The sequence below is a fragment of the Mustela lutreola genome, chromosome 9 (assembly GCF_030435805.1).
Source record: "Mustela lutreola isolate mMusLut2 chromosome 9, mMusLut2.pri, whole genome shotgun sequence".
Classification (NCBI taxonomy): domain Eukaryota; kingdom Metazoa; phylum Chordata; class Mammalia; order Carnivora; family Mustelidae; genus Mustela; species Mustela lutreola.
The window spans coordinates 126,359,428-126,373,019 of NC_081298.1; the positions used below are offsets into that span (position 1 = coordinate 126,359,428).

Below are 13,592 nucleotides of genomic sequence, written 5' to 3' on the forward strand. Positions count from 1 at the left end.
CCTGATCCACCCCCATCCCCCCACCTGCGTTATGAGAAAGTGCTCCCCTTTCTCGCTCTCCTCACAGCCCCCCACCCCTCTGATGTAGAACCATGAGGGGCGGGGAGCGTTTTAACCTCTAAAGGACTGGTTACTGGCTTCCCTAAGTACCGGAATAACCGTGGACATGAGTCAGATGTGATTTCCTCCTGCTGGAAACATGTTGCTTTTCTTTGAGCAGGTTCTGCTTCCTAAAAACTAAACAGAAAGAATGTCTGGAGTGGAAAGAGCTCGGGCTGTGGAGCCAGGCCGACCTGGACCTGGGTTTTCCATTTAAATTGAAGGGCTGCAATGTGACCTTGGATGGATGACTTACCCAGTCTGAGCCTATATGAGGAAGCTGTTGCTGCTACTACCATGTCCCTTAGAGCATGTCCCACAGGCCACCTGGGGATCTCATTACAAAGCAGATTCTGATTCACTAGGTCTGGTAGGGCCTGAGATCCTGCAAGTCTCTCTTTCTCTCTCTTTCTCTTTTTTTAAGATTGTATTTATTTGAGAGAGTGAGAGAGCGTAAGTGGGGGTGGAGGGAGGCAGAGGGAGAGGGGGAAGCAGACTCCCCACTGTGCAGGGAGCTGGATGCAGGGCTCCATCCCTGGAGATCATGATCTGAGCCAAAGGCAGACACGTCACTGACTGAGCCACCCCGGCGCCCCTGAGATCCTACATTTCTAACAAGTCCCCAGGTAATACTGATTCTGGGGGACCTCAAAAAGCAGTGGTTCTTGTTGTTGTTGTTTCTAAAATTGTATGTATTCATTTGAGAAAGGGAAAGACAGAGAGAGTACAAGCAGGGAGAGAGGCAGAAGCAGGTGACCACCCCACTCCCCCACCCACGCACCCACCCCCGCCCGCTGAGCTGGGAAACCCACCCCGGGGCTGGATCCCAGGACCCAGAGATCACGACCTGAGCCAAAAGCTTTAAACCTTTAAAAACCTTTAAACCTTTAAAAACCACTGATGCCTGGACCTCATGGCGGACTCCCCAGCCCCTTTGCAGTTTGATTGGCAGTGGGATGTAGTCTGGGCGCTGGGCCTGGAAGAACTCCCCGGATGATTCTAATATGCATCCGAGTTTGAGACCTACTTCTTTTTTTAAAGATTTTATTTTATTAATATGACAGAGAGAAATCACAAGTAGACGGAGAGGCAGCCAGAGAGAGAGAGAGGGAAGCAGGCTCTCTGCTGAGCAGAGAGCCCGATGCGGGACTCGATCCCAGGACTCCGAGATCATGACCTGAGCCGAAGGCAGCAGCTCAACCCACTGAGCCACCCAGGTGCCCCTTGAGACCTACTTCTTAAAGGGTTATTAGAAGTAAATGTGAAACACCCGACAGGCAGAGAAAACCATGGTTTTCTTCTTTCCGGTTCCTTGCCCTGTTCTCTCTCTGCCCTAGTCCCCAGCCCATCAATCAGTCAGGAAAACCAGGGCACCAGCATCTGCGCTTGGCTTCGAGACTCCTCCCCGAGCACCTGGCATGGGAGTTCTTAAAGCCACTCATGAGGGGCGGGGCCCAAGATAATAACGCGATGTGGTCCAGCAGTGGGAATTTTAAAAGCTCCCCAGTGACTAATACAGCAACCAAGTTTGAGAAGTAGTGCCTTTATGAGATTGCAAAGAGTGAAGAACACGGGAATGACGTCAATTACCAAGGGGCGGTACAAGGACTCAGGGCTGGAGTGCCCCAGAATAGGAAGCCAGGCCAGACACCAGGTCCCTGAGATCTTGTGTCCCGGGTAGTTGGAGGGATCCGCTATCCATGGCCCCAGCAGAAGGGGGTTTCCTGCCTTGTCTCCCCTTCCTCCCTCCTCACACCCATCCCCTCCCTCCTGCCAGGTTTCCCAGAAGCGCAGACCCTGCTGCTCTGCCCTTTTGCCCTCCGACAACGAGTGTGGGCTTGTCTGTTGAAGGAGGAGAAGCTGGGATAAAGGGTCAGTTCTATTCCAGATGAGAGAGCCCAGGAAAAGACTTGGAACTCCCCCTAACCCCCACCGCCACCCCACAAGCCCAGGGATTCCTTTCAGGGCCTCAAACATTTATTGAGCACTTACTATGTGCCAAGTTCTATGCTAAGCCCTGGGATGATCCCTGCCCTGAAGAAGTTCACAGGGGAGACAGGATGTAAGCAATAATGGTCCATGCAGGGAAAAGAAGAGGAATGTGTCCTGGTTAGTGACGGGGACCAAAGGAGGAAAGGAGCCGATGTGAGGGAATCGGAGCACACACCCCAAGTCGCTTCCGCTGAGTCTTGCAGGATAAGCAGTGGTTTTCTAGGCAGATGTGGAGTGGCAAGAGAAGCCCAGTGTTGTGAAATGGCCAGCACATTCCGGGAGCTGGAATTCTTCTGGGAGCTGGAGCGCACTTGGGGAGTGAGTGGTAAGAGGAGGCTGGAAGGCCGGGCCAGCCCACCGGGCAGGGCGCCGCAGCAGACTCTGGGTTTCATCATGCAAAGAACAGATGTTCTTTGCCTGTTGAGGTACTTGGCAGCAGAGGAGAGGCACCCCCTGACTTGTGTTTCTGGTGAATGCCCCTGGGTGTCACGGGGAGACGGATGGATGGGGAAGCTGAGGGCAACGACCCAGGCGAGTCAGGAGAGTCGCGGTGAAGTCAGCACGTGTACTCACAGATGGAAAGCGGGGAATGGTGGGAGCCCTAACAAGAAGGCAGACTTGATGGGATTTGATAGGGCGGCAAGAGACGCACTCGGGGCAGGGCCTGGGGAGAGGGCGGTAAGGTACACAGGGCACAAAATTGAAGGCCTCGTTCACTCAAAAGATCGTGCAGGTTCTGGGCTTGAGTGAGAAGGAAGCATCTGGGATGGGTTCAGGCCTGTGCTGTCGGGGTGAGCCAGATGGTGAGACAGCGTCCAGGAGCAAGGCCTGGGGGAGGTATAAGCACAGCTGGTGGCAGGGGGTGGGGTGGCAGTGAGGACAGGCGGCTCTCCAGGGCCCCGAGCTCAGCAGGAGCTCTCTCTTGGCCTCGGAGGCTGCGTGGGGCCACTCCGATGAGCCCGCTGTCACGCAGGGGCCAATGGCATCCTCACAGAGCCCCACCCCTGGCCCCCCAAAAGCAGCCCTCCACCCCTGTCCTGCTCCGTCCCCCGTGATGGGGCTTCCACAGGTGGCAGAGGGGTCCCCTGCCCCCACACCGTGACAGCAGCCTCTGCTTGCGAGCCCGGAAGCAGGTCAGCTGGTCCCACTGGAAAAAATTCCAGTAGGGACGCAGCCAATATCATCCGGTGGCTCAAGGTGATTTCAACCTTCCGGGAAGCCTGCGATGAAATCAGAGGACAGCTGGAGTGCCCGGGGGCAGCACCCTCTGATGAGCAGGAGTGAGAATGTGTTTCACGTCACCCTGGTTTACCCAGTTTATACGCATCTATTATCCGTACGGCAGGTCTGTGCTGAGCACCGGGGCTCACAGAGTGGGGCCAGAGGTGGTGGGTTCAAATCTTACCTCTTCGTTCACTAGCGGCATGACCTTGGTCGAGTTTCTCTCCATCTCTTCAGTTAAGTGAGGAGAGTAACAGGAGCTTTCTCTTGGGCTGAGGATGGAGATCATGTTTGTTAAGGGCTGAATTCAGCCCCTCAAAAATAGGACTCAGCAATATTTGTCAGACATCCTGGAACAGAGGCCGTTCTGATATTACAGATGTGAGAGCTGAAGGGGACCCTTGGTCTAGGCCTTGCACTTAGTGGCGTCTCTCTGGCTGCCCCCAAAGCTCATGCGGCTTCTGGGGCCTCACATTGCCCCTTGGTGCTGCAGAAGCTTCTTCTGCTTTCCATGTCAGCTGAAGATTACACCTGTGTTGAGAGCCATCTTCTTGAGTCAGGAGCCTGTTAACTAAAGATTTGGGCTGCCCGGTCACTGCTCCCCACTCTTAAACACCAGCTAGGAGCTAAATGCCAGGATTCAAAAGCCTCCTGCACGCCCCTCCCAGGCATGGTGAACCAACCTTCCAGCTGTATCCAAATCAAACAGATCAGGTGCCTATTTTCCCTGAGGGATGCCCTCTCTTTGCCTCACTTAATGGTCTTATTGATGATGGAAGCCTTGGGCGGGAGCCCAGGAGGCTGGAGGGGCAACTTTGTTCTCAGGGAGGGCCATGAGGCCCCATCAGGGACACATCTTTGGTCCACTCCTGGACGGACCACAGAGCAGGGAAGCAAACCTCTCAAGTTGGAGATGCTGTGGCCATCTTTGAGAATCCCATCCCTTTAACCCCTCTGTGTCCGCAGGCCATGGAGAGCAAGCTACTCATCGGGGGCAGGAACATCATGGATCATACCAACGAGCAGCAGAAGATGCTGGAACTAAAGAGGCAGGAGATTGCGGAGCAGGTAGGGCTGGGAGCTTCAGGTCTCGTGGACGCTCATGGCCTTGAGGTCTTGTCTGGAGGACACAGGGCAGTGAGCCGTCAGGGACTCAGCATCCCTGGGATACATTGCTAAGAACCTCAGACACGCAGCCCTGGGTCCCATGGGTCCCCCAGCCCAGGAGCTGCCTCTGTCAAGGGCACCGCCAGCTGAGGGGTGAGAGGAAGTGGTGGCTCTCCATGGCTGGTGGTTCTCCAGGCCTTCCACAAAGGTGTGAGTTCTGTGCCAACCGTATGACAATGTCCTGAATCTTCAAGAACCACAATTTGTTGGTCCTACCAGTCATCTGTGATGCCATATGGGGAGAAGGCAAGGCAGCTGGGAAGCCAGTATGATGCGAATCTATCTTGGCTTGATACTCCTGGAATGGGCCAGCTCTTCGGGCGGGGGTCTCCATCCCCAGGGGGCAGTGTATGGCACAGACATGGCTACATGAGCTAAGAAGAAGGTTCAGAGAGGCTCCGCTGACGGGTAGGAGCAGGGGCCATGGGCCATGGGACGCTTTCTTCTCCTTCCCGGTGTCTGTGGCCACAGTGGAGCTAGATCCTGTGATAGGCAGAGTGAGCTTGTACCCTGAGCTCCCTTGGCCCTCCCTGGGACATGCTGGCCCACTGAGCCCCTGTGCCCTGCCTTGGCCTAGAAACGCCGTGAACGGGAAATGCAGCAAGAGATGCTGCTCCGCGACGAGGAGACCATGGAGCTCCGGGGCACATACACGTCCCTGCAGCAGGAGGTGGAGGTCAAAACCAAGAAGCTCAAGAAGGTGAGAGGCTGTGGGGGGGGGGGGGGGTGCAGCCTCGGCCCGAGGCAGTCACTGACCCCACCTGAGGGGGTCTGTGCTTTAGGGAACTGCTGAAGCCCAGAGTGACTTCGCCGGGGCTGCCGGCCTGAGGAGTGGGGGGAAGGCAGGGGTCCGGGGCTGGGGCAGACTAGAGCCTCTTCTCCTGGGCCAGGCTGGGCCTGGTGGGCTGGGAAGGCCTTCACCTCCAGTCTCCTGCTGCCATCCTGACAGCGGTGGGTAACTTTCCCTGCGCAGTGTCACCAGCGAGTCACGGTTGGGTAGCCAGGCCCAGGACAGGAGTGTCAAGGAGGCCTGAGGAGACGCAAGCCTGGGGGAGCTCTGGAGGGGAGCCGCAGGCCTCTGTAGACACAGGAAGGAATGAAACTGATCTCCGGAACCCTGCAAAGTCCAGGGCCAGGGAAGGGCGTGCACAGGGACAGGAAGCGGCAAATTCCAGCCCAGATTCTGGGAAGAACCTGGAAAACCCGCTGGGTTGCTGATGTGAGTGGCCCAGAGCAGGCCAGGAGGAGGCCCAGCTGCAGTGGCAGTTTCCAGGGACGTATCTTCCTCTTGGCGGGTTAGGAGCGGGATCGCTCCAGGAAAGCCGGATCATGATCCTGGAGAGGCAGGAGTGGGACAGGTCACCTTCCAAACTGGCTTAGGCCCCCTTCCCTCCAGGACTCCGGCACAGCAGTTCTGTACTTGGGTCCTGACCCGGACTCTTGTAACTAGTGGTGTGACCTTGAGCAACTGTGTCCCTGAGTCACCTCCTCTACCAAAAGAGGGTGTTGGGACTAAAATGTCTCTCGGGTCCCTTTCAGTTTTCCACAAGGTGACAGCCTCGGAGAGGGAGCAGGTAACAGGTCCTAGGGGAGGAGGGACAGGGTGGCCCTTTGAAAACCCCGCCCTCATCTGTGGTAGGGCAGGAGGGAGGAGGCAGGGACCTCGCCCTGGACTCTGCTGGTGGAGCCTGAGCCTGCAGCATCGGGGTCTGGGCCGGGAGACAGGGGCCTCGTCACCCCACGGCGCAGCCTCTGAGCGGCGCCTGTCCCCGCACAGCTCTACGCCAAGCTGCAGGCGGTGAAGGCAGAGATCCAGGACCAGCACGACGAGTACATCCGCGTTCGGCAGGACCTGGAGGAGGCGCAGAATGAGCAGACCCGGGAGCTCAAGCTCAAGTAGGGCCCCCTCCTCTTCCCATTGCTGGTCTTCCGCTGTCCATCATTACCCGGCCTCTCTCTGAGGGGCTTATTCCTTCCTCAAGGCCTCGTTCCAGCCGTCTACTCCCCCAGGAGTCCACATCCCTTAGGAATAAAATGTGTCTGAGGGGGGAGGACGAGTTGCTTATACCGCCTCTGTTTCCTTCTCCTTCCTCTGCCCGGCCGCAGCGATGAGTCTCCCGAAGTGCATGCTGGGTGCTGGCCAGGAGTGACCCCTTGGGCCCTGAGTCCACAGTCTTTGCCCCAGAAGCAGGGGTTTCAAGTTCTGTGATTGCTGTAGGGATCCTCACTTCTCCAGCTGTCCGGTTTTTCCGTCTCCTCTGTTCCCTCTTGACTTGCCTCTTGACATCTTGCTCCAACCTTCGCATGCCCCCTGTGGTCTCTCCCTCCCCAGTTTCCCATCTCTACCTCATTCCTGCTCCCAGGTACCTGATCATCGAGAACTTCATACCCCCTGAGGAGAAGAACAAGATCATGAACCGGCTCTTCCTGGACTGTGAGGAGGAACAGTGGAAGTTCCAGCCACTTGTGCCCGCCGGAGTGTGAGTCCCTCACCGCCTGGTCTGGGCGCACCCCAGGTTGGGGGCGGCCAGGGGTCTGCGGTGACAGCGGTTTTCTGTGGATTTGGAGATGGGTAGGAAAGATGCAGGTGGAGGATGGATTTCTCCAACGTAGGCGTCTTCACGAAGGAAGGGTGTTCTGCCCAAAACAAAATGTCTCAGGTGCCTCGTGAGGGACCCAAGGAAGGGAAGAGCGTCTCAGCCTTTTGGCAGTCCCAGTGAATGACAACATCCAGTCAGTCTGGAGAAGATTCATTCATCGGCTGCCAAAAACAGCAACAATAGTTAATATTTGCCTTCCTGTGTTGGGCACTGTGTACAGGACTCTCCGGACTGAAGGTAAATCAGGCACGGTCAGAGCTCACAGCCCGGTCAGGAATGCAGGGAAGTGATCAGATCAGGAAATGATAGCGGTGTGACCCAGGCTTGGTCAAGCAGCTCAGCCTGGTGATTCAGCATTTCCACCTGTTTCTCTACAGCCAAGCTGGAAGGGACAGTTTGCATCCGCCGACTTGGTGTATCGCTCCCCCTGCTGGTGGCTTGAAGAATAAGATGCTCCTCAAACCCAACAGAGGGACTGACTGCCTCACTCAGCCCAACCACAGTCCTTTAACTGAAAATCTGTACAGGGCTGTTTAGGAGGCTGAATACCAAAGCACTTTCCTGGGGGTTCTTTGCTCTCTTTATCTTAGGAATATTAATGACAAGATAGCACAGGATTCTCCCCAACACTAGGTGGGAAGCTAGCTATAAAGGTCTCTGGCTTCTCCCCAAAACATCAGATGCCTATTTAATCGATCTGCTGTCTAAAAGGCTGGCCCTACTCAAGCTTACACATTGCAGCTTTGTAAGTGGTAAGTTCATGAATAGAGAACTTTTCAATGGTGTCCCTTTGGACTTGACGCAAAGCTTCCAGGAGATTCTGAAAGGAAGCCCAGCTTGAAAGCCACTACTCTAGTGCCCTCTGCTGGAGAGAGATGCTGGTGAGGCTTCTGATTTGTAGGGTTATTGATTTTGTAGTTAGAATTCTGAGTTTCTCAACTTAAGTTTTACAGGGGTGCCTGGCTGGCTCAATTGGTAGAGAATGCAACTCTTGACCTTGGGGTTGTGGATTCAAGCCCCATGTTCGGTATAGAAATAACTTAAAAGTAATTTTTTTAAAAGATTTTATTTATTGGGCGGCTGGGTGGCTCTGTTGGTTAAGTCACTGCCTTTGGCTCAGGTCATGATCCCGGAGAGTACCAGGATCCAGTCCTGCATCAGGTTTCCAGCTCCGCAGGGAGTGTGCTTTTCCCACTGACCTTCTCCCCTCTTGTGCTCTCTATCACTCAAATAAACAAACAAATAAGGTTTTATTTATTTATTAGAGAGAGATCGGGTCAGGGTAAGGGGCATAGGAAGAGGAAGAGGAAGCAGATTCCCTGCTGTGAGCAGGACTCAACCCAGGACCCTGAGATCATGATGTGAGCTGAAGTCAGGTGCTTAACCAACTGAGCCACCCAGGAGCCCCCAAAATAAAAGCTTTGAAAAGAAAAAAGTTTGCAGGTTGAGGAATTTCTTTACATTAGATAGAGATGAGATGAGAGACTCTGAGAAGGCATGTTTTTTAACTTTTTATTTTGAAAACTGAGCGTTGCAAGAACAGTGCAAAGAATTTCCATATACCCCGGATGCCTGCTGGCTTTCCTAGCCCATTGTCTCCGTCTCGTTGGCTTTAAAGGTGAAGTTGTGCTCCTGACCTGCTCTTTGTGTGCCTCAACCCCCTCCTCCCCACACCAAACAGTTCTGGGCAGAACAGGAGAGCTTAGTTGCTTTTGAGGCCCTGTTCCCCCTTCTTCTCTCTCTCCTCTTTTCCCCACCATCCGTCTTGTCTTGCTCGAGGAGAGTAGTGCAAAGAGAGAAAAGGTGTTTTCCTTGCCATCAGAAAGCCTGAAAATTGGGGCGCCTGGGTGGCTCAGTGGGTTAAGCCGCTGCCTTCGGCTCAGGTCATGATCCCAGGGTCCTGGGATCGAGTCCCGCATCGGGCTCTCTGCTCAGCAGGGAGCCTGCTTCCTCCTCTCTCTCTCTCTCTGCCTGCCTGTCTGCCTGCTTGTGATCTCTCTCTATCAAATAAATAAATAAAATCTTTAAAAAAAAAAAGAAAAAAAAAAAAAAAAAAGAAAGCCTGAAAATTGATCATTTCTCAAAAGCTTCCCACTGGGGCATATCTGTGTAGTGTTTTCTTTACAGAAATCTTTGGGAAGAATCAGGCCCTACATATTGACTTCAACTTGCACAGAGTTGCCCTCCAAACTGCATGCAGGGGTATGTTGGGGGGGGGTGTGTTTGGTTTAGTTTTATTTTAGAAATTGAGGGACAGCACGCCAGGGGCAGGGGGAGCAGGAGAGAAAGGCTCTTAAGTGGGACGCCTGGGTGGCTCAGTCGGTTAAGCATCTGCCTTTGGCTCAGGTCATGATCTCCAGGTCCTGGAATCGAGTCCTACATTGGGCTCCTTGCTCACCCAAGAGCCTGCTTCTCCCTCTGCCTGCCGCTCCCCCTGCTTCTGCTCTCTCTCTGACAAATAAATAAGTAAAATCTTAAAACAACAACAACAACAACAACAAAATCTCAAGCAGGCTCCAGGCCCAGTGCAGAGTCCTATGCAGGGCTCCCTCTCACAACCCTGAGATCCTGACCTGAGCCAAAATCAGGAGTCAGACACTCAGGGTGCCTGGGTGGCTCAGTCGTTAAGCATCTGCCTTCAGTCCAGGTCACATTCTAGGGTCCTGGGATGGAGCCCCACATCTGGCTCCCTGCTCAGCTGGGAGCCTGCTTCTCCCTCTCCCTTTGCCGCTCCCCCTGCTTGTGTTTCCTCTCTCACTATATGTCTCTCTCTGTTAAATAAATACATAATCTTTATTAAAAAATTAAAATTTTAAAAAAGTTAAAAAGAAAAGAGTTAGACACTTAACCAACTGAGCTAGCCAGGCACACCCGCCAGGCAACTCCTAAAACACGCCCATATGTACTTATTTGGGAAATCTACCCCGTTTTCTTTTTTCTCCAACATCTCTGTATCACCATTGGTTGAATCACAGGTAAGGTGCCTTCTATCCTCACAAACAATTTTGAAAGAAACTTGAACTGAGAAACCAGTTTCACAGCCAGCTCCAGCAAAAACTACTGTACAATATGACCTTGAATGTTTAGTTTCTCATTATAGACTTTTTTTTTTTAAAGATTTTATTTATTTGACAGACAGAGATCACAAGCAGGCAGAGAGAGGAGGAAGCAGACTCCCCGCCCAGCAGAGAGCCCGATGCGGGGCTCGATGCGGGGCTCGATCCCAGGGCCCTGGGGTCATGACCTAAGCCGAAGGCAGAGGCTTTAACCCACTGAGCCACCCAGGCGCCCCTCTTATTATAGACTTTAATTTTCATTGGATTTATACAAAATTGTCTTCTAGGGGTTTATATTTGGCAATGACTGTAGCCATTGGTTCATAGTTCATAAAATTCTATTTGTGACTTTAGCCCTTGGCCCTTTGCAACCCCAGCTACCCTAGAATCTTTTCAAAGGCATCATGGTGCAGTAGGAAGAGACTGGACTTGGGGTTTAGAACATTCTGAATTCTAGTCCCTGTTCTGCCACTTACTTGTGGCCTGGAAAACGTTTTAGTTTTTGTTTTAAGATTTTATTTATTTGGGGGCGCCTGGGTGGCTCAGTGGGTTAAGCCGCTGCCTTCGGCTCGGGTCATGATCTCAGGGTCCTGGGATCGAGGCCCGCATCGGGCTCTCTGCTCAGCGGGGAGCCTGCTTCCCTCTCTCTCTCTCTGCCTGCCTCTCCATCTACTTGTGATTTCTCTCTGTCAAATAAATAAATTAAAAAAAAAAAAAATCTTTAAAAAGATTTTATTTATTTGGGACACCTGGGTGGCTCAGTGGGTTAAGCCTCTGCCTTCAGCTTGGGTCATGATCTCGGGGTCCTGGGATCGAGACCCGCATCAGGCTCTCTGCTCAGCAGGGAGCCTGCTTCCCCACCCCTTCTGTGCCTGCCTCTCCGCCTACTTGCGATCATGCTCTATCAAATAAGTAAATGGAATCCCCCCCCCCCCAAAAAAAAGATTTTATTTACTTGAGAGGGAGAGAGGGCGAGACTGAGCATGGGGTAAGGGCCGCAGACTGCCTGCGGAGCGTGAAGACTGGCCTCGGGCTGGATCCCAGGACTCTGAGATCACAACCTAAGCTGAGATCAACAGTCAGCCATTTACCCAGCTGAGCCACCCAGGCACCCCTGGGAAAGGTTTTTAAACCTCTGTGAACCCAAATTGCTTCACCCGTGAAGTTGACTTAACCAACTGAGCCACCCAGGCTCTCCCAGATGACTTTCTTAGAAGAAAATTTCAGGATCTGATGAAGGAGTATAAACATTGTCTATCTTAGAACATACTGCCAAGTTACCTTTCTAGCAGGTTATACCGCTTAGGGGGGCCTGGGTGGCTCAGTTGGCTGGGCGGCTGCATTCAGCTCCAGGCATGGTCTCAGAGTCCTGGGATCCAGTCCCACTCTGTGCTCCTCGGGGAGTCTACTTGGGGTTTTTCTCTCTCTCCCTCTTCTTCTGCCCTTCCCCCTGCTCGTGTTTTCTCTCTCTAAAATAAATGTAGGGCGCCTGGGTGGCTCAGTGGGTTAAGCCGCTGCCTTCGGCTCGGGTCATGATCTCAGGGTGCTGGGATCGAGTCCCGCATCGGGCTCTCTGCGCGGCGGGGAGCCTGTTTCTTCCTCTCTCTCTCTCTCTCTGCCTGCCTCTCTGCCTACTTGTGATCTCTCTCTGTCAAATAAATAAATAAATCTTTAAAAAAAAAAAAAAAAATGTAAAAATCTTAAAAAAAAAAGGGGGGGGGGTCAGTAGACATGCCAGGGAATGCTGCCTGGTGGACTGCTGGCCTGCGGGGACACAGGGACTAGATCGAAGAGACCAGGCTCGCTGTGGCAGAGGATTGGGCATGACCTGGAAAGAAAACTCTCCCTATGATGTTGGATGCCAGTTTGCAGCACAAAAGAGAAAAAGGGGGGAAACCAAACATCTGATAATGACATCGGGGTTAGCCCCTAAGAGCTGAGAGATCACTTTTTATTAGTATTAAGGGGAAAAAAATACTGTGATAGCAGCCATATAGCAGCAAGGGTGGGTCATAGGACAAGTCTTAGTATCTACGCAGCATGTAACTACTGTGGATCCCTGTTGGGAGGGGGCTTTTAGGCAGAGCCAGGCCCCTGCTCTGGGCAGTCAGCCACTGCCTCTTACTAGAGAGGGATCAATCATGGAAAGTAGGCCTGGGGCAGAAGAGGGAGTAGATGGGAAATTTGGTGTCCCAATTACAGACTCCCCTCCCCCAGCCCCTTCTTCCCGCATGCCACCCAGAATAGCCCTGGCATCTTTACTGGGTCAGGCTGCCAATTTGCACTGATCCACCACTCGGCTCTCCCAGCCCTGTCCCCCAGTCCTATTCCCAGAGCTTGCAGACGCTCCCAGCCCCAGCCTGGCCTGGTGTCCTCCTGAGACACAGAGCAGCATCCTAAAAAGAGTATCTGGGCAGATCCAGTTCCAAACGTCTTCCTAATCCAAAGGCATTTTGCTTGTCCCGAGCCTCAGGCTATTTTTCTGCCCTGTGTACACCTCGGGAGATTGTGGCCAAGTTCAAACGGGATGTGTAGATGCACCGTAGAAATAAGAGGTGATGTTACTAATTTTCCCCCTCTCTCCTGGAGTTGTCAGGGCTGCTGCTGTGCTTATGCACAGCCTCCCTACCCTCCCCCGCCCAGACCCCTGCACCTCTGCCCCCCCCGCACCCCTCCCCCCTGCCCCAGGGACCACACAGCTGCAGAGTGAGCTGGGGCTTCTACAGTTCCATCCTTCCCTGTTTTTACCCATAAAGTAGGGCCAGAGGGGACCCCTAGGTGGGGTCCAGCACTCTCTTACATGCTTGATAAAATGAACCACAAGAATGACATTGTTGGGTACTCTCTGCTGCAGAAGGCAGGCACCGTTCCCTCAGCCCCTGCACTGCTCGTTCCACTCCTCAAGGACAGGATGTCCTATCTGTGAAGTACTCCGCCTGTTTCTTCTCCTCTTCTGTCTTCTGTCTGCCTTTTGGCTTTTTTTTTTTTTTTTTTTTTTTTGCATTGCTCCTTTGTATCTCTGCCTGAAATTATCAAGTTGAATGGAGAATAAATCATCTTCCCAGCTGCTGGGGGGTTGAGCCTTTGCTGTGTGCTCTGCTAAGTGCTTGTCTTGCTTCATCTCAGCAGTTCTGTGTGACAGGGTGGGGGGTGGGGGGGTGACACAGCTGAGTCTCAGAGGTATTTGGTGACTTCGAAAGGTAACACAGCTTTAAGGGGCAGAGCCAAAGTTTGAACTCAGATAGGTCTTACTCCAAAACCTGTGTTACTTTGTTTTAATGGAAATACTTTGTGGATTTCTTTCCTATCTTGGTTTGCTTATTTGGATAATAAAAGCAATAGGCCACATTCATCAAACTGCTGAAAGGAAGAAGTCTGCTATCCTGTGAGATGGCTAGGATAGAAAGCAACGAAGTGTTCAAATGCATAACCAATCTGAAAAACAATTTGGCAATAT

At 52.9% G+C, this 13,592-nt stretch overlaps 1 protein-coding gene across 2 annotated transcripts in view; it reads left to right on the forward strand.

Annotated features, from left to right (window-relative positions):
- The window catches only part of KIF3C (kinesin family member 3C), a 35,622-nt gene that overhangs the window by 18,287 nt on the left and 3,743 nt on the right, over positions 1–13,592 (forward strand). For both annotated transcript variants that reach the window (XM_059132451.1, XM_059132450.1), the window contains exons 2-5: positions 4,279–4,380; positions 5,057–5,179; positions 6,257–6,375; positions 6,843–6,959. In XM_059132451.1, coding sequence (XP_058988434.1) covers positions 4,279–4,380; positions 5,057–5,179; positions 6,257–6,375; positions 6,843–6,959 — 461 coding nt within the window. The remainder of the gene's footprint in view (positions 1–4,278; positions 4,381–5,056; positions 5,180–6,256; positions 6,376–6,842; positions 6,960–13,592) is intronic.